The sequence below is a fragment of the Manis javanica genome, chromosome 6 (genome assembly GCF_040802235.1).
Source record: "Manis javanica isolate MJ-LG chromosome 6, MJ_LKY, whole genome shotgun sequence".
Classification (NCBI taxonomy): Eukaryota; Metazoa; Chordata; class Mammalia; order Pholidota; family Manidae; genus Manis; species Manis javanica.
Genome location: NC_133161.1, coordinates 5,072,214 through 5,098,858, shown reverse-complemented (window position 1 = coordinate 5,098,858; position 26,645 = coordinate 5,072,214). Strand labels below are relative to the sequence as shown.

Below are 26,645 nucleotides of genomic sequence, written 5' to 3'. Positions count from 1 at the left end.
AGTAGCATTTATTCCTTAAAAAAAAAACACCTTAACTACAAAATACTTTATGGCTAGAAAGCACTAACCATCACCTGAGCTTTCAGTGAGTTGTGGCCTTTTTGGTGAAGGGGTTTTGCCTCAATGCAGTTGGCTGCCACTGGGTTAAGGTGGTGGTTGCTGAAGGCTGGCATGGCTGTGCCCATTCCTTAAAGTAGGACAACAATCATGTTTGCTACACAATGGACTCTTCCCTTCATGAACAGTTTCTCTGTAGCATGTGATGCTGTTTGACTGCATTTAACCCACAGAACTTCTTTCCAAATTGGAGTCAATCCTGTTGCTGCCTCGTTGACTGAGTCCATAGCATATTCTAAAGCCTCTGTTGTCATGGGAACAATCTTTACAGCATCTTCACCAGGAGAAGAAACCATGTCAAGAAACCACTTTCTTTGCTCACCCATAAGAAGCAGCTCCTCATCCCTTCAAGCTGATGCTGAGATGGCAGGATTCAGTCAGTTCTCGTCAGTTCAGGCTCCACTTCTGGGTCTTGTTCTCCTGCTGTTTGCACCCCACCCGCTGTTACTTCCTCCACTGAGGTCTTGAGCCCCTCGGTCATGCACGAGGGTTGGAATCAAGTTCTTCCAGACTCCTGTCAGTGTTGCTATTTTGACCTCTTCCCATGGATCACGAATGTCCTTAATGGCATCTGCAATGGTGAATCCTCCCCAGAAGGTTTTCGCTTGACTTTGCCCAGAGCCGTCAGAGGAATCAGTTATCCGTGGTAGCTACGGCCTTATGAGATGCATGTCTTCAATAACAAACTCTGAAAGCTGAAATGACTCCTTGATCCCTCGGCTGCAGAATGGACGCTGAGTCAGTGGCATGAAGACAACATTCACCTCACTGCACACCTGCCCCAGGGCTCTTGGCGGACCAGGTGTGTTGCCAACGAGCAGTTCCTATTTTGAAAGGAAGCTTCTTTTCTGAGCAGTTGTTCTCCACAGTGGGCTTGAAGCCCTCAGTAAACTGTGTTGTGAACAGCTGTGCTGTCATCCAGGCTGTGCTGTTCCACCCAGGCTGTGCTGTTCCTTTGCACAGGCTGAGTAGACTTAGCATGACTGTGAAGGGCCCTAGAATTTGGGGAGTGGTCAATGAGCCCGGGCTTCACCTCAAAGTCCCCAGCTGCGGGAGCCCCTAACAGGACAGTCAGCCTGTGCTTTGAGGCCCTAAAGCCAGGCACTGACTTCTCTCCAGCTGTGAAAGTCCTAGATGCGCCCTCTTCTCGTGAAAGGCTGTTCACACTGACAGCCTCTGGTTCAGTGTAGCCACCTTCACGAATGATCTGAGCCGATCTTCGGGGTCACTTGCCGCAGCTTCTGCACCAGCACTTGCTGCTTCGCTCTGTACGGTCGTGTTATGGGGGTGAATTCTTTCCTTCGGCCTCATGAGCCAACCTCGGCTTCCAACTTTTCCTCTGCAGCTTCCTCCCGTCTCTCAGCTTCCACAGAATTGAAGAGCCAGGGCTTTGGTCTGGCTGAGGCTTTGGCGTAAGGGACTGTTTGGCTGGCTTGACCTTCTACCCAGACCACTCCCATGCTCTCCGCACCAGCAACAGGGCTGCTGTGCCCCCTCGGCGTTTGTGTGGTCTCCCGAGGAGCACTTTCATTTCCTTCAAGAACTTTTCCTTTGCATTCACGACCTGGCCGGCTCGGTGCGAGAGGCCTGGCTTTTGGCCTCTCTGAGCTTTTGACTTGTCGTCCTCACCAAGCTTGATCATGTCTAGCTTTTGACTTAAAGTGAGAAACACGGACGCTTCCTCTCACTTGAACATTCAGAGGCCACTGTGGGGTATTAATTGGCCTAATTTCAATGTTGTTATGTCTCAGAATAGGGAGGCCTGATGAGATAGGGAGATGTGGGGAATGGTGTGGCTGGTCCGAGGGGAGCACACACATTTATCAGTTAAGGTCACCATCTTACATGGGCATGGCTTGTGGTACCCAAAACAATCACAACAGTAACACCAAAGATCACTGATCAAAGATAATTGTAACAAATATAATGAAAAAGCTTGAAATACCGTGATGATTACCAAAATGTAACAGAAACACAAAGTGAGCAAATGCTATTGGAAAAATGGTACCAATAGACTTGCTCGATACAGGGCTGCCACAAATCTTCAATTTGTAAGACATGCAATAGCTGCAAAGTACAAAAAGTGGAGTGCAATGCGAGGTAAGCCTCTATACTCTTTTCTTTTTTTGAGGACACAGAAGATTTTTAGCATCTCTGATTTAAAAAGGACAACTGGTTACATCATGTGCTGAAATTAAATTGTTGGATAAATTTATGCCTGGACCATATCAACCAGTTTTCACAAAGATACAGTGGGTAAAAAGCCTAGAAAGTTAATAGCACAGGGTAACAGAAAGTTACCTTGGTTCATATCTCAACACTAGTCTTAGCACTTCTTACTGGCTACTCTTGGCCTAACTATTTGGTCAAATATCTCTCTCAATTTGTTTCCCTTCTGGAACAATCGGATAAAAAGATTGCCCAAGTTCACCTTCCGTGAGGATCATATGAGAGAACATGAGATAAAAGTGCCTGGCAGAAAACAGGGACGTAATACAGGACAGTTCACGCTGAACCCCGTCTGAGGCCTCCCACTCTCAATTCAGCTTTTCAAAAAATTATTATGCCTTATGTCAGCATTCTACTGGAACTTACTGGGGGCACCTGCAGTAAGAAAACCTGGCCTCTTGTTGAAGCTGAAATGCAACTGGTTGGCAACATTAGACACCCTATATACAAATGCCACTGACACAGGAGAAAGCATATCCGACTCTAAAGGGCTTGGCGTAGGGATGTATAGGTGGAGGTGGACACAGGCCAGGCAAGGAAACATCGGGCAAGTAGACTTTAGCCAGGCCCTGCGTGATGGGTGCGCTCTCCACAGCCAAGCTGGAGGCAAGGCCAGCAGAGGACAGAGTTCCTTGCAGAACGCGGAGAAGGCTGACTGCGCTTGAGGCCTGAGCGAGGGTGTGGGGCCTGACGCGGCCTTCAGCTACCCAAACCCCGATGGCCACCCGACGGCCAGGCTCCATCTGGAGCGAAGGCCGGGCCCGCACTGGCGGCTCCCGTAGTGCAGCAGCGTGGGAGAAAAAGGCCCGCAGAAGGTGGTTTTCACAGCACCGGAGCCAGACGGACAACTGAGTCCCAGGTGGTTAGTGATATCTAGAGAGGTGACAGTGAGGATACAGGGGCGACTGGAAGGAAGACGGGAAGGGCTCAGGGATTTTAAACAGGGGAAGTAGAGATGAAGGGATAAATACAGAGACCCCCACTTTTGATGCTGGTGACTGGATAGAATCTGCAGGCCAGGGAAGGAAGCCTAAGAAAGCGAAGGGAAGGCGAGGACTTGGTTCAGCACAGCTGAAAGCGGGGCACCCCAGTCCAACCTCCCTCGGAAGGTTCTAAGATGAGGCAGTGCTCGGTTGGTGGAGGCGCCCTGCCTGCTGCTGCACAGCCCCGTGGGTACAGGCAGTGTGGGCACCACTCAGTACTTCCAGGGGTGGGGTCATTAGGAACCGGTGTGCCTGGCCCTGCAGCGATGAGAAGGGGGTGTGTGCATGCGGAAAGGTGAGTGAGATACAGCCTCTACCCCGGAGGACTAACTAACAATCTAGCACAAAACTCAGGGACACCCACAGCAGTGTTTCTCGGCCTTAGTACTCCTGACACCTGAGGCCGCATGGTCCTTTGTCCCTGGGGCTGTCCTGTGGCTTCTGCCCACTAGATGCCAATACAACGACCCCGATCCTCCCCTGCTATGACCTGGAATGTCTCCAGATACTGTCAACTGTTCCCTGGGAGGCAAATCACTGCCAGTTGAGAAACTGCCTTACAATGAATCAGAGAGCAGTACGAGATCGCCACCAGGCTATTAACAGGAGCACTGAGGTAGCAACTGATTTAGCCCATGGGAGACGAATATAGGGGCCTCTTCATCCTAAGGTGATACTTGAGTAGAAGACCGAAAGACTAGATTTCAACTGGCCACAGCCAAGGACAGGAAGGAGGATGCGCCGGTGCAGTGAGGAGGTAGATTAAGGTTTCCAAGGTCTCCCAGACAGAAAAGAGCAAAGGGCCAAAGGCTAAGCCTTAGATAGCATCTCAATTAGGAAGAGGAAGAAAGACAAGGAGCCTAATGGGCCAGGTTAGAAAGAGAAGCAAGAAACATCACAAATGTGACTGACATCCTCCTACTCTCTGCAGATAGGGAGAGAAGTGACCGCTAGTCTTTTGTACAAAACTGGACAAATAAAAAAGCTACCTAGTACCCATATTAGTGTAAATACAGCAGTTGACAAGAAAAGTGGTAAAACTAAAGAGTGGTCTTTCCAAAATATACATGAAAATGATTGTTCAGAAGTTCCATTTTGTGGAAAATCAGCTGTAGAAAATTTTACTAAGAGGCTACAAAATCTTTCAAGTTTAAGGTCCCAATCTTGCTGAACATTCACTAGAAATAAAGTTTGAAAATAAGACTGGCGATCACCCAAGGAAGAATTAGACAATTAAAGATAGATGAACACAAGTTGTCCACCCTGGAGACCACTGACACTGAAGACTGAGAAGCGCAGAGGACAGAGCCTGTGGGGTGGGGTCGCGTGGCCACATACACGGGGAAGCAGAGGAGAGAGAGCAAGATGGACCTATCTGAAGCATCAGCCAGAACCTTTCCAAATTAGCTGGAAAACCAATGGGAAGGTCATGGAAACTCAGCATACATGGAGCAGAATAAATGCAAAGAAAACCACACTTAGGCCTGTCACAATTACTGCTGGAACCTCACAGTAAATCTTGAACCAGAAAGAAATGGCATATTACACAGGGGAGATAAGGATAAACATTTCTATTGATTTCTTATCAGAAGCACTGGGGGACCAAAGACAATGAAATCACATCCTTAAAGTGTTAAAGAAACAAATGTTAATGCATTTCTGTAAAATAGAAGTCCTTCAAAAATGGAGATGAAATGATCATATTGTCAGATGACCAGGAATTGAGACAATTCCCCCCAGAACTAACATCGAGTTCTTCAGACTGAAGGGACATGACAGCAGATGGTAATTCAGACCCACAGAAAGGAGTGAGACGTGGTGCCCATGAAGGTAAATATAAAACACTATACATATTCTTTTTACTCTGTATTTTGTTTAAAACAAACTGATACAGACAGATATTAAGTAGATCTACATTTTATGCAAAAAACTCAGTATTAACTCTAAATAGACAGTAGTTAAAAGTTTATACTGAAATCCACATAGCAACCACAGCAACAAGGTGCAGAGAGGTGAGGCTGAAACACCGCTGAAGCTCGTCAGCCGTGATGGAGTAGCTGGGCCCACGTTCAATCTCCTGCTGAAAACAATTAGAAAATGGGGGAAAAATATGCCAAACAACTGTTTTCAGACATCAGACAATAGGCAGGGCAGGGCTGTTCCCTCTGAAAGGGAAACACATGGAGCCCCAGGATGGCCACATCTCACTCCAGAGCTTCCCTCTAGACTGCGATCCAGGGGTCGGCCCCAGACACCGCACAGCGGTGTCACCTGGCTGAGGAGACAGCAGTCAGTCTGGGCGGACTGAGCCGGATGGAATTTGCAGGGCAGAATAGCAGACAAGAGGGGGCTGTCCAGAGGAAGACAGAAGGCTGCCCAGATAGGTCCTGGAGTGTTTTAATACTAAGCTGGGCACACATGAGGTGTAACTAACTATATAAGGCCAGGCAAAGACACTGAAAGACATGTGCATCCTGCCCAGGCAGAGTGGAAAGTTCTCAGGGAACAACCCGGGAATTCTGCAGAGATCCCAGAAGTAGGAGTGGAACTAAACTTGCCAGATTAAAGACTAACACCCTAACAAAGCCTCCAAACGAGCCGCAAAATGAGCATGTGAAAAGATGCTCAGCATCAGTGGCCATCAGGGAAGCACAAACCAAAATCAAAGTGAGAAGCCACTTCATACCCACTAGGATTGGCTATAAGCAAAAAGACAGACAGTGACAATGTTGGGGAAATGGTGACAGAGGATGGGGAGAAAATGGAAACCTCAGACATTGCAGTGGAAGTGTGAGAAAGTGTAGCACTGTAGAAAAGTCTGGCTATTTCTCAAATAGTTAAATGTAAATTATCCATGACCCAGAAATTCCATTCCTAGGTCTATACGCAAGAGAAATGAAAACATATGTCCACATAAACACTTGTACATGAATGTTCACAGCAGCTTTATTTATAATAGTCAAAAAGTAGAAACCATTCAAATGTCCATCAACTGAATGGATAACTAAAATGTGGTATATCCATACAATGGAATATTATTTGGCAATAAAAAGAAATGTAGTGCTATCTGCTACAACATGGAGGAACCCTGAAAATATTATGCTAAGAGAAAGAAGTCAGTCATAAAGGACCACATATTGTATAATTCCATTTATATCAGATGCCCAGAATAGGCAAATCTAGAGAGACAGAAAATGGATTAGTGGTTACTTGGGGTTGGAGGGGATGGAGAACTGGGTATGTGTGTCACATCTAAAAGGTGTGGAGTTTCCTTCTGAGGTAACGCGCATGTTCTAAAATTGACTGGGGTGATGGTTGCACAACTCTGTGAATATACTAAAAGCCACTGAACTGCACACTTTAAATGGGTGAAATATAGGGTATATGAACTGTATACCAATAAAATGTACTAAAAAGCCTAAAAAGGGTCTAGGTGATTTGCAACTAAATAAACTGCCTGCCAAAACAAACTCTAACACTATTTAAAGGAAGACAATACATGTTATTCAACTATATAACATGAACAATATCTAGCATCCATTAGAAATTATTAGATTTGCAAGAAGCAAATGTGATCTCTAACAAGAGAAAAATCTGTCGAGAGAATCAGACCCAGATAGACATAATGGAATTAGCAGAGAACTTTAAAACAACTGATGTATGTTCAAGGATTTAATGGAAAACATGAAGATAACAAGGAGAGAAATGGAAAACATTAAAAAGAACCAAATGGAACTTCTAGAGCAGAAAATACAGTATCTGAAAGGAAGAACACATTTTAGTAGATTAGATATTGTGGAGGAAAAAAAAACAGTGAAACTGAAGACATAGAAATAAAATATATCTGAAAAGAAGCACAGAAAAAAAAATTACTGGGGAAAACTCCATAAAACAACAGTCTCAGTTGAGTAATTGGAGTTCTGAAAAGGTGATGGATGGTAATAATTATTTAAGAAATAATATCTAAGAGCATGGAAAGAATATGATAATCGAAAGATAGAGACAACACTCGACACAATTCAATATCCATTCATAATAAAAATTTTGCAAAGCTGGAAAAGGAACATGTTCAACAAGATAAAGGGCACCTACGAAAAAGCTACAGTTAACATCATAGTTAACAATAGTACACTGAATGCTTCCCTTTTAAGACGGGAAACAAGGCAAGGAGGTCTGCCCTCATGACTTGAATACTGTGCTAGGCGTCCTAGACAATGAAATGAAGCAAGAAAAGGAAATAGCATGGTCACAGATTTTAAGACTCAATATTGTTCTCCTCAAATTGACTGACAGACTTCCAATACCATCAGGCTTAAAAAAAAAAAGTCATTAAGAGACTATGGTATTGGCATAGAGATAGACAAGTAGAACAATGGTACAGAATACAGTCCAGCAACAGACCCACACTTAACACAATAAAACAATCCTATGACAAAAAGAATGTTTTTTCAATAAATGGTGTGGGCTCACAACTGTCTTTTTTTGCATAGTGTTATTATGTAAACAGCAAAAATACTAACAATGTACAAAAAGGTTACTAGAGTAAGTGAATCTTAGAGGATAAAAGGTCAATATATTAAAAATAGTTTCTATATACTAACAGTAAATACTTAGAAGATGAAATAAGCCATAGCTTTTGCGATAATTTTTTTTCTGTTCATAATTAGGCAATGAAGTGAGATGTAGAGAAACAAGTATCCTCAAGTATTAAAAAAAACTTTGGGCTGTAGATAGAGGGGGTTCAAGAGGGAGGGTAGGAAGAAGAAAAACTGCCAGTATTTGCACATGACATGAACCTATATACAGAAAACCCTAAAGACTCCACCAAAAAGCTATTAGAATAAATGAATTCAGTAAAATTGCAGGATACAAAATAACATGCAGAAATCTGTTGCATTTCTATACACTTATAATGAACTGTCAGAAGGAGAAATTAAGAAAACAATCCCACTTACAACTGCATCAAAAAGAACAACATACCTAGGAATAAATTTAACCAAGGAGGTAAAAGACCTGTACTCTGAAAACCATAAAACACTGATGAAAGAAACTGCAGACAACACAAATAAATGGAAAGGTAAAGTGCTCACGGATTGGAAGAATTAATATTGTTAAAATGTCCACACTTTCCAAAGCAATCTACAGATTCAGTGCAATCCTGATCAAAATACCAATGGCTTTTTTCACAGAACTTGAACAAATAATCCTACAATTTGTTATGGAACCATAAAAGATGCCTAACAGCCAGAGCAATCTTGAGAAAGAAGACAAAGTGGAGGCATCATGCCTCCTGATTTCAAACTATACTACAAAGCTAGTAATCAAAACAGTATGACACTGGCACAAAAACAGACAGATAGATCAATAGAGCCCAGGAATAAACCTACACTTTAATGGCCAATTAACATACAACGAAGGAGACAAGAACATACAGTAGGTAAAGGGCGGTCTCTTCAGTAAATAGTGTGGGGAAAACTGGTTGGCTACATGCAAAAGAATGAAGCTAGACCACTTTCTTACATCACATACAAAAATAAATTCAAAATGGATTAAAGACTTAAATGTAAGACTGGAAACCATAAAACTCAAAAAAAAAAACCCATAACCAGTAAGCACCCGGACACCACTGGTCTTAGCAATATTTTTTTTGGAAATGTCTCCTCAGGCAAGGGAAACAAAATAAAAAATAAACAAATGGGACTACATGAAAAAAAGGCTTTTGCACAGCAAAGGAAACCAACAAAACAAAAAAGCAACTTACTGAGCTGAAGAAGATACTTGCAAACATTATACCCAGTAAGGGGTTGATACCCAAAATGAATAAAGAACTCATACAACTCAATAAGAACAACATAAACAACCTGATTAGAAAATAGGCAGAGGGCCTGAATAGACATTTTTCCAAAGAAGACATACAGATGGCCAACAGAAATGTGAAAAGCTGCTTAATATTATTAATCATCAGGGAAATGCAGATCAAAACCACAATAAGACACCACCTCACATCTCAGAATGGCTAATATCAAAAAAACAAATAACAAGAGTTAATGAGGATGTGGATAAAGGGGGACCACCATGCATTGTTGGTGGGAATGTAAATTGATGCAGCCACCACGGAAAGCAGTATGGAACTTCCCCCAAAAATTAAAGATAGAGAGCTACCATGTGATCCAGCAATTCTGCTTCTGTATAAAAATCTGAAGAAAACAAAACCTACTGATTTGAAAAGACATATGCACCCCTATGTCCGTTGCAGCATTATTTACAATAGCCAAGATCTGGAAGCAACCTGTGTCTATCAATAGATAAATGGATAAAGAAGATGTGGTAAATATATGCAATGAAATATTACTCAGCCATGAAAAAGAAATCTTGCCATTTGCAAAAACACATGGATGGACCTAGAGGGTATCATGCTAAGTGAAATAAGCCAGAGAAGGACAGTGCTCTATGATTTCACTTATATGTGGAATCTAAAACAAAATAAATGAACAAACAACAGAACAGACTTGTAGATACAGGAAATAAACTGGTGGTAGCCAGAGGGGAGGGAGGTAAAGGGACAGGTGAAGTAGATGAAGGGATCAAAAGTACAAACTTCTGGTTACAAAATAAGTAGGTTACAGGGATATAACATAGTATAGGGAACATAGTCAATAGTATAGTAACAACTCCATATAGTGACAGACAGTAACTAGATCTATTGTGGTAATCACTGCATGATGTATAAAAGTATAGAATCATGATGTTGTGCACCTGAAACTATTATAATATTTATGTCAATCATAATTTAAAAAAGTAAAATCTTTAGGCTGTATATCTAGACATAACTGCCCCCACCCTTTTAATAGAATTTTTGATTGAATTAACTACTGCTGAGATTTAAGTGAGATTTAGCCATATTTTATAAAAATATGTCCACTTAATAATAATCATACTTGTGATGATTTTACTAGTCCAAAAGCAGAGATTCAAGAAAAATCAATATTTACTTGCACTGACAGTATTTAAAAAATCAGAAGTCATGAGAAACATTCTAAGAGGATGTCTTATGAAGAAATGTTATTTTCTCATTTTATGTAGAAATTTCATTATTAGGCAACATAAACCATTATATGTAAAAACAGTATTAACTGGACTGTCTTTTACCTTTTTGACACCCAAAATAGTACTAATTAAAGAAAAAAGTCTATCATTCTGTCTTTCCCACCCTTACAAAAGCAGTAAACAACCCAAACCCAGACCAAAAACCTAACTAGTTAGTAAAATCACAAAAATCATAATGTCAGATGAAGGCCAAATGTGTTTTTCAAATTGTGCTCTTACAAAATGGCTGGAACAGGGACCAGGGGGTTCTGCCACTAAAATTAGTCAGAACAGTCTTTTCTTAACTTGCAGAAAAATATCCAAACTGAATTTCTTCAATTTTAAGCTTTACTTTTTTAAAACCACACAGTACATGTGGTTGTTAAAAAATTTCAGGGGCAACTGCACGTAGGTACACTCCTGCCCACAGGCCTGGGAAATGAGGCTGGTGCTCCCATCTCAGAAGGAGGCTGTCCCTGGGGGGCCCTGGGCAGGAGTTGCACGGGGGGCCTCCTCCATTCGTGGGTCCAGGCAGAATCTCAACACTACAACATGGCCCAAAATGCTGTGAAAGATGGTAACTTTAGTGAAACTTACAGAATATCTGGGCACTGAGTAAGCTCACAGAAGTCTACTAACCTGAGGATTTCTGAAAACTGAATAAAGAAGCTATTGCCTTTTATTTTTCCTAAAATTACTTACTTTAAGCTTCAAATATGACTGATTTACACTGAGATTTCCTGTATGTTACATATATTTGGAAAAAATCAATGACCAGCACTACCACCCCCGTACTGAGGAAGAAAAAAATGCAAAAATCTTAAAATATATACACACACAGACTCCCTTATACACAAACACAGCAATACACAGCTCTAATTACTGACATAAGGATTTTTGGCACTTACCATGGGTGATTTATAATATCTATGTAGTATATTTATGAAATCTGTAATCGTTAGCATGCCTGGAACAGAGAATTATATGTTAAATATAAAAACTAGAAAAGTTTCTAAAACACACTGTCAAGGTATCAAGCTCAGTTTGATGTACTACTTAAAACTATTAACCTGTTAATTACATACTAAAATACACAAATTTGGCTGAAATTAAATATGATAGGAAGTACGATGGAATTAATCACACTATGTGGCAACTCAATGATACAAAAAAGTATTTTATAAACTCTAGAAACATGACACTTCTGGGGATATCTGGAGTGTGTCCTGAGCACTCTATTAACAATGGTTTTAACAGTCACTGTTTATTAAGTGCCTACTATGTGCCAGACACCAGGACTATAAAGATGAAGATATGAACCTTTTCCTGGAGGAAAGTTACATGATATTTAGATATTGTAAGTTACATGATACTTTTAGTAGTATAACAATGACTTATAGAAAAAGTATGGATCACATTCATATAATTTCATTTGCCCGTCAAAAAGGTGTTCCCCAGTGAGGAAGCAGGGAGGGACCACAGATGTGTAAACGTGAACAAAGGTGGCTGACAGAAGTCTGACCTGCGGGTGCTCTTTCCTGGGCTCACAGGATAGGGCAAAAGCACGTGGGGTCCTTCAGAGAGCCAGAGGTGTTGAATCAAAGAAATGCCATCAATGCAAAAGAGAAGCTCAACAAAGTATGTGTTTTGAATTTACCAGAGGCCTTGCCTTACCCAGGATGTAAAAGCAAGAATATTCTTTAATTTAGTAACATGTTTACAAGGCTGAATTCCAGACCAGCACATATTAAAATACAAATTAAAAAGCTTTCTGCTTTTAAGGCCTCCCATTTCAGATTTTCCCCTGGCCCACACTGCTTACCTACAAAACTTTGTTTTTTACTCTCCCACAGTGGTGCTGCTCGAACACCATTGGCTACTAATGCAAAGAAGGCTTTTTTAACCTAAGGGAAAATAAGAGAAAAAAACATACTTTTAAGGTTACATTTGTCAGGGTGAATATAATACCTTCAACTAAAGTAGTCAAGCAAATCTTTTCAGTTACCTTCAAACATTAAGTTTTGTTAAGCTTGGTAAACTAAAAATAACTGAATTTATTAACATTAGCAAAAATGATTTTGTATTATATTTAAATGAATGTAGGGATTGGAGATTATTTTTTGAAACTGAATGCAATTAACTTGAAAAAGTTTTTATTGTATCTAAAGACCTCTGCATACACAGCAACATTATCTAGATAAAACATACAAGAGTTAAACTTCAGAGTTTAATTTCTTCTATATGTGGTTATTACTTCATTTGAAAACATTGAAGTTATATCAAATTGCATGAAATGAAAATGTTTTTCACATGTTCAACAATAAAACAAGCTTACTTTCTCATTTCCCTGAGGTTGAGAAAGAAAAGGCTTAGAAGATGCAAATTTGGTTGTACTTTTATACCTTTTAGACACAAACATACACTGTGTGCCTGTTACAGGTCAGGTCCTGTTCAGAGCACGTTGACTACAGCTACTTCCTGAGCCCGAGACAAACAGTCTCTGGGATTCCACAACGGGTAAGGGAAGCACTGGAACGGATGATTTATTAAAGGCCAAAAGCCCAATATTGAAAATGATCCTCTAAATACACAGAGCAAACACACACATAGAAAATGGTTTAACTTTTTAACTAAATAAATGAGAATTAAAACATATCTGAAGTATCATTTACAACTGCTCGATAAGCCGCTGCTTCTTGGTCACAGCACCTAAGGCCGTCATGAGACCGGTGGATGTATTATGAGCCACAGCTTGTATCCAGAATCATAAAAATATCCATACTTGCTTTGCATGAGTCTTTCCTCTGTTGAAGTTTACAATATTAATATTTCAGGAGTAGTATTCCTGGATCAAACAGGTGCAATGTGGCATTATTTCTAATAATGAAACTGGAAAAATACTTGCCTCCAACAAAAGAAAACTTGTTAAGTGTCGGCATACCAATGAGAAAAATGTAATTAGGAAGCCCCTGCTGAAGTAAAATTTAAAAAAAGGTTTATGGAAATGAAAAAGGCAGACTATAAAATTATACATTATAATTATATAAAATATGTGGTTAGATGGAAAAGGTCAAGAGAAATAAGCAAAAAAATTAAACTTCTACACCAAGGAGCTGGGACTGTATTTCTTTAAAAATTCTTTATGCTGTGGTCTAGTTTTCTTTATAACTAAGGAAGAAAAAGGTTCTTTTCTCACCCTACTATATTCCAAAACCCCTTGTTAACTTACTAATGGAAAGAAATGAGAGAATTATAGGAACTTAGAGCTAGGAATAAAACCTCAGCACCTGTTTAGGCCCTGGGATGTTTGCCCTGTCTAGCAATGACTTCAGGAGGTGCTGGCTGGCCTGCGCAGAGTGGGTGGAAGGATGCCTGGTGGGAGGCGGTCTCGTTCATTACTTCCTGTACTTAGCTTAGCCCAGCCCGGCCCAGCCCTGCGTCCTGATACAGCAGGGACTCTGTGACTCCGTCTCAGCTGAACAAACCAGCAGAGGACTGGGAAGAGGGGGTGAGCAGAGCCACTCCAACGCCATGGGAGAGAAACACAAATGAAATGGCATCCACCAACTGATACAATATTTTTTATCAGTTTATCACAGCTTACATCAAAAATCACAAAAATGTCCTTATTGTTTAACTAAATGGCATCCAGGGATGGTGTTCTAATTGGATGATTTACTGTTTCTACCTGGATGATGCCCTGAGACCCTTGATTGTGGTTCTAGGAAACATTATAAGAGTATGGGTGAAACATTGCAGATAAACGGATTTTAAAACACATTAAAAATCTGCCTAGCTTGTTTTTCTAACCCACTGGAGTAGGAAGGGGGCAGGGGCATCTTTTAATCACGGACTACTTACTGTTTTCTCCACAGTAACAGAGGCAGAAGAGAAAACCAGTGTTAAAATCATTCATCAGGATCTTTCCTGAAATCCTAAGCGACCACAGCTGTTGGAAACCCATTCCAGAAAGTTCTGAGTTTGGCCAGGACGAAATAGCTGAAAACAACTATACAGGTTGGATAAAATATACAGATTGCCACTTGACAGCCCTGAGCGCACCCCGAAACTCATGTGAGCTCCACAGTTATTGTTTGTTTTCTGAGAACATTTTCAAATCACCTCCAAATAGGTAAATTTCAAGAGAAAACTGGAATCTACTAAACAGAATCAAATAAACCCCAGGCAGGATAAATACAAAAAAGCCGACACCTAAGCACATGATAGACAAGATGCTAAAAATCAAAGGCAAAGAAGATTGGCCAGAGGAAAAAGACACATTCACTGCCACAGGCCCCATGGCCAAACCTGCAACAGCAATTTTTTGCAGCAAAAATTTGCAGTTGCAATAAAATTGCGGGGGTCAATTTTAACCCACAAATGTGATGACTGTTTTTCAGAATCAGGAAAGAGATGCTTCCCCACAATACCTTCTCTAATCTGCTGGGCAGAAGCTCTTAAACAGCTCTAGCTGCTGCAAAGTTACAAATGAGTCTCAAGGCCACTGTAAACAAAACACCAACTGACTCTCCACGTGGCAGATAAACATGTGGCAACACACAGACCATGTACGGATGTTAAAAATTCATCACGCGTGCCGACTTAAGCTAACACTGAGGAGAAAAATGCTGCTCACGCAGTAGGCCTAAGGCAAGGCAGAGAATGGGACAATCCTCAGGGAAAGCCGCCGGCAAGGGGAGTGTTGAGAATTTACTGTGGAAACGCCACCACTTCTTCAGAAGGCAAAGTATTTGGAGTGAAGTAAAATGCCCCTTACTTATTTCCAACAGGCAAAGTGCGAGACTGACTGGGCTCCAGCCTTCGGTCCCCTCTGAGCCTTGGTGCTCTAGTTATGAATGGGACGAGGGATCATGTTTTCTCACAGGGGCTACATGGACCAACTGAGCTTGTAAGTGAACATTTCTGTATAGTATCAGCGCTAAGAGCCCAGATGAATAAATGCTTTAATTTTGTACCCTATACTGGCCCAACCAGAAGCAGAGAGCTGAGGACTTAGTTTTCATTGTGCACACACGCACTGCTGACATGTCCACACGTAATGGAGGGAAGCACAGTTCCCCCCTCCAAAGACCCAACATAACGTTCTAAAGCAGACAAGACACTGTCTTGCCAATGACTTTCAGCCCTGGGCAAGTTCACTATGGGGTCAAAGGGACTGAAAAATGACAAGGGAACGTTCTTGGGGTGAAAGGGTTAAACCCAACTTGATTCCCATGGTGGCAGGTCAATCACTAGAATCCCATCCACTCAGAGCAGGCCTGGCACGCAGCAAGCCAATCTCTGCTTCTGGGCTTCTCTGCATCCCCCGCTCCCCTGTAGCCGTCCCAGTCTCTGTCCTTGGCGCTGCCACCACTGCAGTCTCTGCTCTCCTGCAGCCTTGCAGCCGTGCCACTGTGTTGCCCAGAGCACTGTGTGGAGCTCTTTATATAGAGTCAGTAACAACGTATTGCCCACACGTGTAGTGAGCTAGCCGACCACGGCCAGGTGAGAATCCCGGCCACAGGAACCTTCACTTTATCCGTAGACATGCTCACGGGCCCTCGAGGAGAACGTTCCCAGCGTCCCAAGCTGGGTGACCCTGTCTGTTGCTTCTGTGGTTTGGCTGTGTACCTCCTTTGAAATAATGAAGCCTACAAAAAACTTGGCTTTCTTAACAAAACGTGCATGGAGTTGTTTGAAGAGCAATTTAAAAGTATACTTGGAAAATTCTTCACAATTGGAGAAGGTGCCGATGTTACCAGTTAACCAATAAACCAGGATAAAAAGAGGACCGGCATAATCTGGTTCTGATCTGTAGGAAAAAGTCCTTTGGGATCTCAAGTACAATTGAAAATATCTTTCTTTTCAACTGATATACAATCTGCAAACAAATTACATATAAAAGATGGAAACTAATATAAGAACAAATTACAGCAGGTTTCTCTTCAGTAACATTGGCGGCTAGGAGCAATGGAATGATCCTTCAAAATTCTAAATAAAAACTATTTTCACTATAGAATTCTAAACACAGCAGTCTATCAATTGAGTATAAGGGATATGGAATTTAAAATTTCTGACAATTTCCTCCCATGAATCTTTTCTGAGGAAGTGTTGCAGACTGAACGCTTGTGTACCCCTAATATTCCTATGTTGGAGCCCTGAGCCCCAGTGTGATGGTGTTTGGAGGTGCAGCTTTTGGGAGGTGTCAGGTTTATCTCATGATGGGTGTGGATAAAATGAGAGTTCCTGTGGCGGGATTCTCACCTGGTCCTGGTTGACTAGCTCACTACACACGTGTAGGCAATGCGTCGTTATTGACTCTATATAAAGAGGTCCACCCAGTGCTCTGGGTGACACGGTGGCACGGCTGCAAGGCTGCAGGAGGGCAGAGCAGAGACTGGAGTGGTGGCAGCGCCGAGGACAGAGGCCCAGAGGCAGAGACCAGCTTGCTGCCTGCAGACTCGCTCTGAGTGAATGGGATTTCAGTGACTGACCTGCCACTGTGAGAATAAAGTTGGGTCTAACCCTTTCACCACAGGAACGTTTTACTGTCAATTTCTTTGGTCACATTGAATCCATAGTGAACTTGCCTGGCGCTGAAACCCACTGGCAAGCAACGGGATTAGTGAATGTCTTTAGAAGAAAAGGAAAGGCCAGAGTGCTTGGCCTGTTCCCCCTCCTGGCAAGGACACAGTGAGAAGCTGTAACACGGGCAGAGCTCCTAGCTGGGGAGCTGAGTCAGCCTTCAGAACTGTGAGGAGTAAATTCCTGCTGTTTAAGCCCCCAGTCTACGGTGTTCCGTTATGGCAGCCCGAATAGACCAAGACAGGCTGCTACTGGAGAACCTGCTCCACAAAAAAAGGTAATAAATCAAGACAGCAGAAAGCATGTGTTCAGAAAACAGGAGTTCCAATGACAGGGTGGAGGTAAGTCCCGGGATAACCCGGGGAGTCTCAGGCGATGTTGACGAGCAGGTTGAGACCCGGCAGAGCAGGAAGACAGAGGCCCCAGGAGCGGCTCCAAGTGGAGCTGAGAACACAGCCGACAGTCTCACAGAGAACTCCATCAGGAAGAGCGGAGGTGTGAAAAGACGCGGATAGTCAAGGAAAATAAAAGAGTAGAATTCTAAACTGCAGGAGGTAACAGCAAACTGTACAAAAAGGAAAAAGTGACCTAGCGGGGAATAATCTGACCCAGTCAGAATAATCAAAGTGCTGGCAAGGATTTAACTGGCAGCTGAGACATAGTCACACCGGCAGGATGAAGGGACGAAGGAAGTGATACAAGGCGCTAAATCCCATCTACCAAACTTGCACCCAGAAACAGTCCGAAAGTAACATGATATGGCAGTAAATTCTAGATTTAACAGTTGACCTGGTTGTTTCTGGGGTATATGACAAGGGCATGAGGAACAAGGACAAGGACTGCTGCTTTTTTATTGTAAGCTTTTTGGTACCATTTGACATTTTAAACTACTTATGCCTACTTCTTTGAAAACCTCCAAATTGGTCAAGTCTGCTGTCTACTGGCGTCAGCACACACCCTCTCTGGTATAAGCTTCTTGAGGGCAGGACCCTGCCATGTTCATCCCCACATTTTTTGAGGTTCTTGGTACACTGTTTTGCCCTGTTTTATTCTTTTCTGGAATATTGATATGCTATAATTTTCTTAGTTCTGGATCCCATCTACTTATTAACTGGTCCTAACAATAATTAAGCTTGTTGAGGAATCTTTTGGAATATCAATTATTATTAGCTCTCCCTCCAGGTTTCCATCTGTAAATTTGATGCCATTCACAAGATCAATATTCAAGTCCTTGCTGCAAATGTTGATGAACTCAAGAGTAAAGGAACAGCGCAGCATCCCACCAGTGAAAGCCGAGCCTAGCCTGCACATAGGTTATTTGGGAATGTGAGCCCAGGGAAAGGGGTGGAGGACAGGAATAAACAGGCTGGCACATGAGCCAGTAAGCTGATAGGTGACTGTTGGCCACAAGTACGGGCACGAGGTAGAGGCATCTACCCACTGGCTTCATCTTCCGTTCGTTACCACTATGCTGGCTGTAGGTGAGATGCCACCTCACTGCACCTGCATGAGGCAAATGGGGGCTGGAATAACAGGTGGCATGAGACTTCAAAAGGACCCACAGGAGGTGTCCAACATGCCCTGCTCCGGCTGAGATTTAATCAAGTCTTTTAAGGTCCACAATCAGCCGTTAATTCACTCACAGTGCTGCCTACCTATGTTAGTGCATCTTACCCACTGGACATTGTTCAAGGCCCTGTCAGCTGTATGACTGAAACCCAGGTACACCTGTCAGGGTTTTACATCCTTGAACAGTCCACAAAAGAAATCAGGTTCATCTTCTGTGACTTTTTATCAATTCATGACAGGTTCCATGGTAGGTTACTACTTCTTTCACTTTTATTAATAATTCATTCAAACATGTTGCCTGGCACTGACACCACATTCCCCACCTACTGTTGTTTGAGGGATCTGTTTGCCTTCCGTTTGTCTCTAGCCTTGGGCATCAGACCATTCTCCACGATTCCTCCAATATGACCAACAGGTTGGCAATCTGCTCCCTGCATCCCTTTTTATACTAGAATGAGATTCATCTGGATCAGAAAGCCAACTGGCTTAGTATAGGCAGGCACTCTCCTATGATCTCTACACCTGAGGTCTTAATTTCCACTAATCACCATTTATTGTACTTTCTCCATTTTGAGAATCATTTTCCTTGATAATAAAAAAGCATAAAACGAGGTGAAGAGTTTCTCCTCCTCTTTTGTCGGCACTTGCAGTGTGCCTCCCCGGCACCCCTTAAAACTGCCACGGTCACCAGGAGAGACCCACAGCCAGAGGAGCCGAAGGAGACGTGAGGCTGCACGTAAGGGAGTGACCAGGTGGGATCCTCGAGCAAAAAAATGGTGTTAGGTAAAAAGTAAGGACACCTAACTGGCTATGGACTTCAGGCGGTCACTATGCACTGACGCTGGTTTGCCAACTGTGGCAAAAATGTTACCACATACGGCACAATGGTGCACATGGAGGGAGGGGTGTACAGTATAGTATGTGGGAGCTCTGTTCTACCTTTGTGACTTTTCTGTAAATTCAAAACTAAAATATAAATTTAATTAAGAATAGTTAGTTTATAGTGTTGCTAAAAAAAAATCGTATTGCCATTGTGAGGGAAGACCTACATAATTCTTAATGTTTCCCCTTCCCAGTCCTGGAATTGAGGATTCCACTACGAAATTTTATTTTAGTTTTGAGTCTCTCATAACTACTGAAGTGTCACCATTTAGAACCTGCTGGCACTGAATCCTATCTTTCCCTGAACCCCTGCAGGGGATGGACGCGTCCTGCTCCTCCACTGTACCCGTCAAGGAGTTACTGTCTCAGCTCCAACCCCTCCCTGAACTCTGCTCTGTGGCACCGGGACCCTGTGGGCCGCATTCAGTTTTGCCACTGGCTACTGTAGCCTCTGGAAGAAGGGGGCCAGCCCAGGGCTGCAAAGCAGGGCTAGGAAAACGCTGCTTCTCCCTGTTTGCCCCCTGTACCAGTCCACCGCCCGTTCCAGCCTGCTGTCTACTAGTTTCCCCCCCGGACTAGTCTGGCCCCTGAGTAGTCCCCACTCCCACCCAGACACAGCACCAGCCCCAGTAAATGCCATCTCAGAAGGCATCACAAACCTTCTGCCCCCAAGGTGCCAAGGGAGCATCCCGGGAGCCCTGCCCCCATGGTGCCTCGTGGCAGAGGTTTTCAACCTTCGAGTCCTTCTGGGCTCACTACAAGGCCTTAGTAAGAAGACACGGACCACTGAGCTTCACCCTGATTTCCGATCCAGTGGGTCTGAGAAGGACCCACTAATGTGCATTTCTCATGAACTCTGCTTCGACCGAAGCTGCTGGCTGGGGAGCCACACTCAGAACACTGCCTCAAGCCAGCACTCACCCCTTCAGTTACAGTTGGTACCTACCCAGCTAACATCACCTATGTTAGTCTTCTGTCCAGTGGGTAGTGTGCCTTCTGCGTCTTGACTGATCCTGACAGAGAAAATGGCACCCAGCACATTCTGGGAACAGAGGGTTTGGGATTGGGTTCATGTCTTTGGGCCTGGGCACAGTGCTGAGCTCTTGGTCAGGGGGGATCAGATCCCTGTGGCCCCTGGCAAGCAGGGGCACTGGGGTCCAGGTGGCTGCTGCAGCGGCCAGCACGGCAAGAGGACCACAGGACTGGTGTGGACGGTGTCCTGCAGGCATGCTGGGGCCCGTACAGACAGGGACAAGCAGCTCAGGTCGTGAGTTCCGGGGCACAGTCAGAGAACCTGAGAGCCTCTACGGCAGCCCTTGAAAGCCTAACTTGTAGCTACAGGGCTCACATCTCTGAAATGAAATAACAAAATGGAATTCTGCAGGATGCAGAACTTTAACACCACCGAGTCCAGCCTCACTGCGTCTCCAACATGAAAGCAGGGCACCAATCTGGAAGAATCATGGCCTTGGAACCTGCAGAAGATGCTGGCTGGACTCAGCAAAACGAAGCTTCTGGGCCCTGGAGTTGCTCGGAGCCTCCCGTGGCAGTGGGTACACTGGTTCTGCAGCGGCAGACTCTCCTGTCTTTGCTTGGAAGCCCAGTAACAAGCTTCCCCGGGCAGGTGCCCTGCACAGGGTCATGTGTTCTCCAGACAGCCACGGAGCTGCCCCTGTTGCCACGAGACCTGTGACCAGGGAAAGACACCAGCATGCTCCCGAGGGGACAGTTTACACACAGGACAGTATGGTTATGGTAGTGTATGTCTGCAGAAGCCTGTGAAGTGTGGGACTAGCTTTTTGTAATAATGTTAAACCAAGGGGGATTTTTAACACCAGTTTGGCAGCATTTATTGATGTAAGTGGGCTTAGTAGAAATGTGGACTTCATGTGCAGTGCATGCAGCTCGAAGTGGCTCTGAAGCTTATGGGGTTGACTGCCTGAAATGCAGGGCATTGCTGTCCATGTTTAACGAGGCCAAAAGCCAGCCTTGTGTGGCATAATGGAGAAGAGTGAGCCCCGCCTGGGCAGATGTGTCACGAGCGGCCTGAACACCCAGTCCCCCAGCTATGTTCCCTGAAAAGGCCCAGAGGTCACAGCCTCGCCAGGTAGTCGAGGATGTATGACTATGGGGCCCTCCCTCCTTGAAAAGCTCTTCTCTGGCTGCAGACTGTAGGCCAGGCTCAATGGCAGGTGACAGTGCTGTGTTGGCCTGACTCTAGTGGGGTGACCTGCCCTGTGGGGGCAGGGCGGGCCAAGATCTCGGGCCGCATGGTGGGAGCTACATGACTACAGTGTCCCCAGGATCACCATCTTCTGAAAGGCTCATCCTCATCTTCACAGCAAGAAAAACTCTGAGTCTAGGGGCTAAAACCCTGACTTGAGGCATCGAAGTGGAGTCGTGCCTTCTTGGCCAGTTCCCAGACGGAGGCCAGCTCTCAGGCCCTGAGCGCCTCGCCGAGGGAGTGGGGCCTCCGAGCGAGTGGCCCACAGCCCTGCCTAGCGCATGCTCTCCCCGGAAGGGGCTCAGTCATGGCTTACTGCAGGGGGACACTCTGGGGAAGAGGAAATGCCCTCACTGGGGCTGCAGGACTCTGGCTCTGAAAGGACACAAAACACCACCATGGTTGCTAGCCAAATGAGGGCTCAGGGTCTTCAGGTGACAGATGGACCCTTAGCCCAAGGTCAACCCTGAGCGACTCAGTAGGTCTGCAGACCACATATGGCTACCACCTCAGCTCTTGAACATGTGATTGGAAATGGCAGGATCCTACCTACACGGGCTCCCTGACCTATGGGGTGAGGGGCACGGTGGTAAGAGGGCCAAGAGGAAGCCTTGTGCTGCCAGGCTAGTGGCAGATCATCCCTGGGGAAGCGCAGGGATGAGGGGCAGGGAGGGTCCCGTGACATCCCCAGTAAATAGCCTGTGACCACGTTTCCAGAATGACCATGGATTCCTGTAGGCTTGCTCATGCTGTAACCCTGGCTGCAGTGGTTGTTCAAGACGTGGGGACCTGCTGCTCCTGCCCAGACACATACTTCCGCTCCACGCCAATTTCCCCAACATGCCTCGAGGCTACACTGCCTTCATGCTTTCTGCCTGAACGATTTCTGCACAGATGCTTATCACTGTAGCACTGTGCACGGCAGTCCCTGGCTACACTGGTGACACTGCCGAGGGACTCTGATGGGCAGGTGGTCAAGCTCCAGGTGCCTCAGTGAGATGTGCAAACCAGAGGGCGGGGCCCCAGGGTGAGGGGAGGAGTGGCCTGCAGAGGTATCTCCTCCAGGTGAAATCGACTTGCTGCCCTGCACACACCCGGCCAGCTACTCAATGCTTGGTAGGTCTTTTGGAAGCAACCTTGACCTGTTTGATGAGTGACCTGTAAAAGCTGTTTTCAGAGGGAAGTGGAGCAAGCCGCAGCTCAGCAGCAGCCCAGGCTCCTCGTCCATGCTGGCCGATGACCAGCAAAGCCAGCACTAGCAAAGTATGAAGCCCTGTCAAGCACCACCAGGAGTCACAGGGCAAACGTCTAGGGTTGTGGGAAAAAAGCAAATAGCAAAAACCATGGATTCTTCTGCAGATAATTATTTTCCTTTTGAGAAAACGTTCTGGTTTACTCCTGGGCCCTGGCAGAGATGAAACAACTGAAGACGACATGGCCTGAGCTTCCCATCACCAGCAGGTTGTCATCTGGTCCATCAAGCCAAAATGCTGGGCATGCAGCACAGCCATCTGTCAGCAAGTGGGAATGGTGTGGGGGGGAGGGAGCGTGCACAGGCCTGGGGGACTCCAGGGAGCTGCCCCATGACGCCTGGCGCTCCTGACATGGGTGCCTGCTGTCCCTCAGTCTGGGGGCAGCAAGTTAGGAACCGCTGCCCAAGGAGGAAGACACTTGTTAAGACAGACTGTTCCCAGGTGGGAGGACAGCTGTGTCACTCACAGCCCCACGTGGGGTGGCTACTGAGGGCAGAGGGGATGGACAACCCCAAGTGGGCACAACTTCAGTTTGAACATCTGGTTTCCACTGAATGGTCCTGAGAGGTGCCAACGAACAGAGGGACACCGATCCTGCATCAATGCCAGCAGTAAACTTATGGGGAGCTTGTGCTGCCTGCCCTCGGAGGGAGCTGCCCCTGAGAACGAGGCTGTGTCCTGGGCCAGGCTGCCTTTCAACTCGGCTTGGTGTGTCTGTTCTTTTTTATTTCCATCTGCGGTTTCCATCTCCTTCTGCAGCTTCCTTGCAAATGGCTGACTTTGGTCCCCAGAAGAGTTATGAATCTGAGGCTTTGCACCCTCAGATATACGTATGGTTCTACAACTTACGTTTTTTTTTTTTAACTTAAAAATAAAAATATTCTCAACAAACATTTGTTTCATTCTTAATGGCTACACGGTATCTCTTGTGGGCCTACACCAGGATTTATCTCACCAGTCTCTGATCAGAGGCATTTGGGCTGTTCTCTACCTGTTGTCTCTGCCCTCCGGAGTGCATCCTGGGACTGCTGTGGTCTGCGCCTGGAAGGTACTCTCCTCACCCCTTCTGGATGCATGCTGAGCTCTGCCCTGACCAGTGTCAAACACCCCCACCCTTTATTTCCTTGGTAACAAATTTTAGCTCCTTCAAAGCTTACAGCCTCACAGGATTGCTGACTGCCAGGAGAGGCTGCCCTCACAGCTTCTGTTAATCAGGGATATTTACTGGATTAGTGACCTTGATGATCCATGTAATACATGAACTCAGAAGAAAATTCTAGATTCTGAATTCCGAAGGAAGTCGGTTTCACGGCAAGGGAAAAGCTAAGCAGGAGCGGAGCGCACAGGTTGTACCAGCCGCCACTTACTTTTCTGTTGGTAGAAAACCAATGGGCAGCAGATCTGGCTCTTGAAAAAGTAAGCCTTTTGGGGGCAAGAGAGTGTTGATCTAGCAGTTCTTTATTTCGGGAGTTCAGCATTTCTAGTTATTTTACTACTGAAATCTGTAGTCCCTGTTGCAAAGACTACTTCTTAGAGTCCCCATCTGTACTTTCCCTACTGTAACGCTGTATCTGGGTGCTCCCTGTCCTCTCTGCGTAAACCAGCTTTGGGTTTTACAAGGGACCTTGAAGGTTATTGGGTCTGAAGTGAGTTTAGCAAACTCACAAGACATAAGGTCAATTTATAAAAATGTCGTATTTCAGTATGATTAACAAAAAACAATTGGAAAACGACACAAACAAGAACAAATCCACTTGCACATTCCTGAGAATCACTGACTAAAGGCCGAGCAGCCTCAAGAGCCCAGGTGGCTCTGAACAACAGCCGCAGGCAGGGCAGGCCGCTGGGGAGGACAGGAGACCGGGCTGGGGAGGGGTGAGGAGAGTCCACCGAGCGCTGGGCAGAGGGACCAGCTGAGGCCGCCCTCACGGGGCCTCTACTCCCCCCAGGTTCCCCACGGCCCCCTGGAGGTCCTCCTGGGAGGCACACCGAGCAAAGAGCCTGCTGCCCATGAATCCCGAGCTCTGCAGCCGCTTCTGGGGAGCACACTGAAGACAATTCTGCTTTGTAAGGACTTACGGACAAATAGACACGAAATATTTTAAATATTTAAATATGCACACACACATACTTTACTACATTGGCTGTAACTTGATCACTGAATGTATCATTTAGGACTTTTCATATATGATTCTAAGTCACAGTCTAAAATGAGCTGCAATAAACACACTTTTAAAACCAAAATGATCAGGTTCAAATTTCCTGCTGAAAGAGCTCAATAAAGTTCTCTCACAAGAGATTATTCACCTTAGTAATTTTTTTCTTTTTAACCAATATTATTTCAAATTACTTTATTATATATTCTATTAAATCACTAAGAAAAAACATCAAGATAAACTGCAGAAGACAGGTTAATAGCTTCGGCTCTGTCAGACAAACCTGTGTTCAAATTCCAGTCCCTGTCACTCACCAGCTCTGTGCATCAAGTTCTTAAGTTCTACAATTTGGGGAGTTAAGTTTTGCGATCTAAGTTCTTAAACTCTAGGACTTGAGTTTCCTTATCTGTAAAAGAGGACAGTAACAGCACCTTCTTTAGAAGGCTGCCATGAAGACGAGAGCCCAGACTGAACCTCAGCACAGCACCTGATGTGTGGAATAAATGCTTGCTGGCATTGCTGGATTTAAATTACCCTATAAAGTAGCATCCAAAAGCTACCCACCGAAACTTCATGAAATTGGGTATACTTACTTGTAATGTGGTATCAAAGACGACAAGCTTTGAACTGGTTGGAACGATGTCGTAACACTTGTGCGACCTCATGAATCGCATGTAAACACCACTTTCTGAGTCTTCTGCTAAAAAAGGAAAGAAAAAAGGCAAATATCAGTAATAATAATGAACTTCCTCAATTGGACGACATGTATGGAAAAGTCACTTAAGAGACATCACAGAAAATAGGAAATGTTTTCCTGGGAAGAGCGAGAAGGGGCAAGGATGTTCACTCTTGCTAATTCTATTCGACACTGTGCTGGATGGAGGGTTCTCGCTGCTGCCGTAAGGCAGATGGAAAATGAAGGCATAAATATTGAAAAGGAAAAGGCAAACCTGTCTTAATTTGCAGACTATGTGACTTTCTACACAGAAAATCTACAGAAAAGTTCCCAGCTCTAAAGGAAAAAATTTTTTTTAGCAAGGTAACAGAATGCAGTTAATAAAGAGCAAAACCATGTTACTGTGTTTCTAAGTACTGGAATGAACAACTGGAAGTTAAGAAAAAATTTTACATAAAGGTACCATTTACATAAATGTCACATGGAAATACAGATCTATGTAAGGAGACAGGGCCCTGAAAATGGTAACTGTGGGCAAATAAACGTAATGCCTTTTTATTATTTAAGTCTCTGTAAAAGTTAATTGACAGTTGACAGAAGGCATGATAACACATGACGGAGTTTACAGCACATTTCCAGATAAACTTCATGGCACCACCATCCAATCGGCGATGCAGAAATCAAGGCATGGTCTTTGGATCTCCTACACCCCAACCAACTGATCATGATGCACTGCTGAGTTCACACCCAAACCCTCTTTATTAACACATCCATTTCTTTCCACCTCCATGGCCACTAGAGTCCAGATGCAGTAAATACCCTAGCTTCCTGAGTGGTCTCTTCGCTCTTGTTCTCCTCCACAACTGTCCACACTGTGCGCAGAAT

General features: G+C 44.4%; 1 protein-coding gene across 9 annotated transcripts in view; it reads right to left on the bottom strand.

Annotated features, from left to right (window-relative positions):
* Positions 1–26,645, bottom strand: part of PRKAG2 (protein kinase AMP-activated non-catalytic subunit gamma 2) — a 272,371-nt gene that overhangs the window by 27,229 nt on the left and 218,497 nt on the right. For 6 of the 9 annotated variants that reach the window (XM_073238187.1, XM_073238190.1, XM_073238189.1 and 3 more), the window contains 3 exons: positions 25,678–25,784; positions 12,238–12,319; positions 11,324–11,382 (listed from right to left, as the gene is read on the bottom strand). In XM_073238187.1, coding sequence (XP_073094288.1) covers positions 11,324–11,382; positions 12,238–12,319; positions 25,678–25,784 — 248 coding nt within the window. The remainder of the gene's footprint in view (positions 1–11,323; positions 11,383–12,237; positions 12,320–25,677; positions 25,785–26,645) is intronic. The other 3 variants (XM_073238188.1, XM_073238191.1, XM_073238193.1) reach the window with 3 other exon arrangements.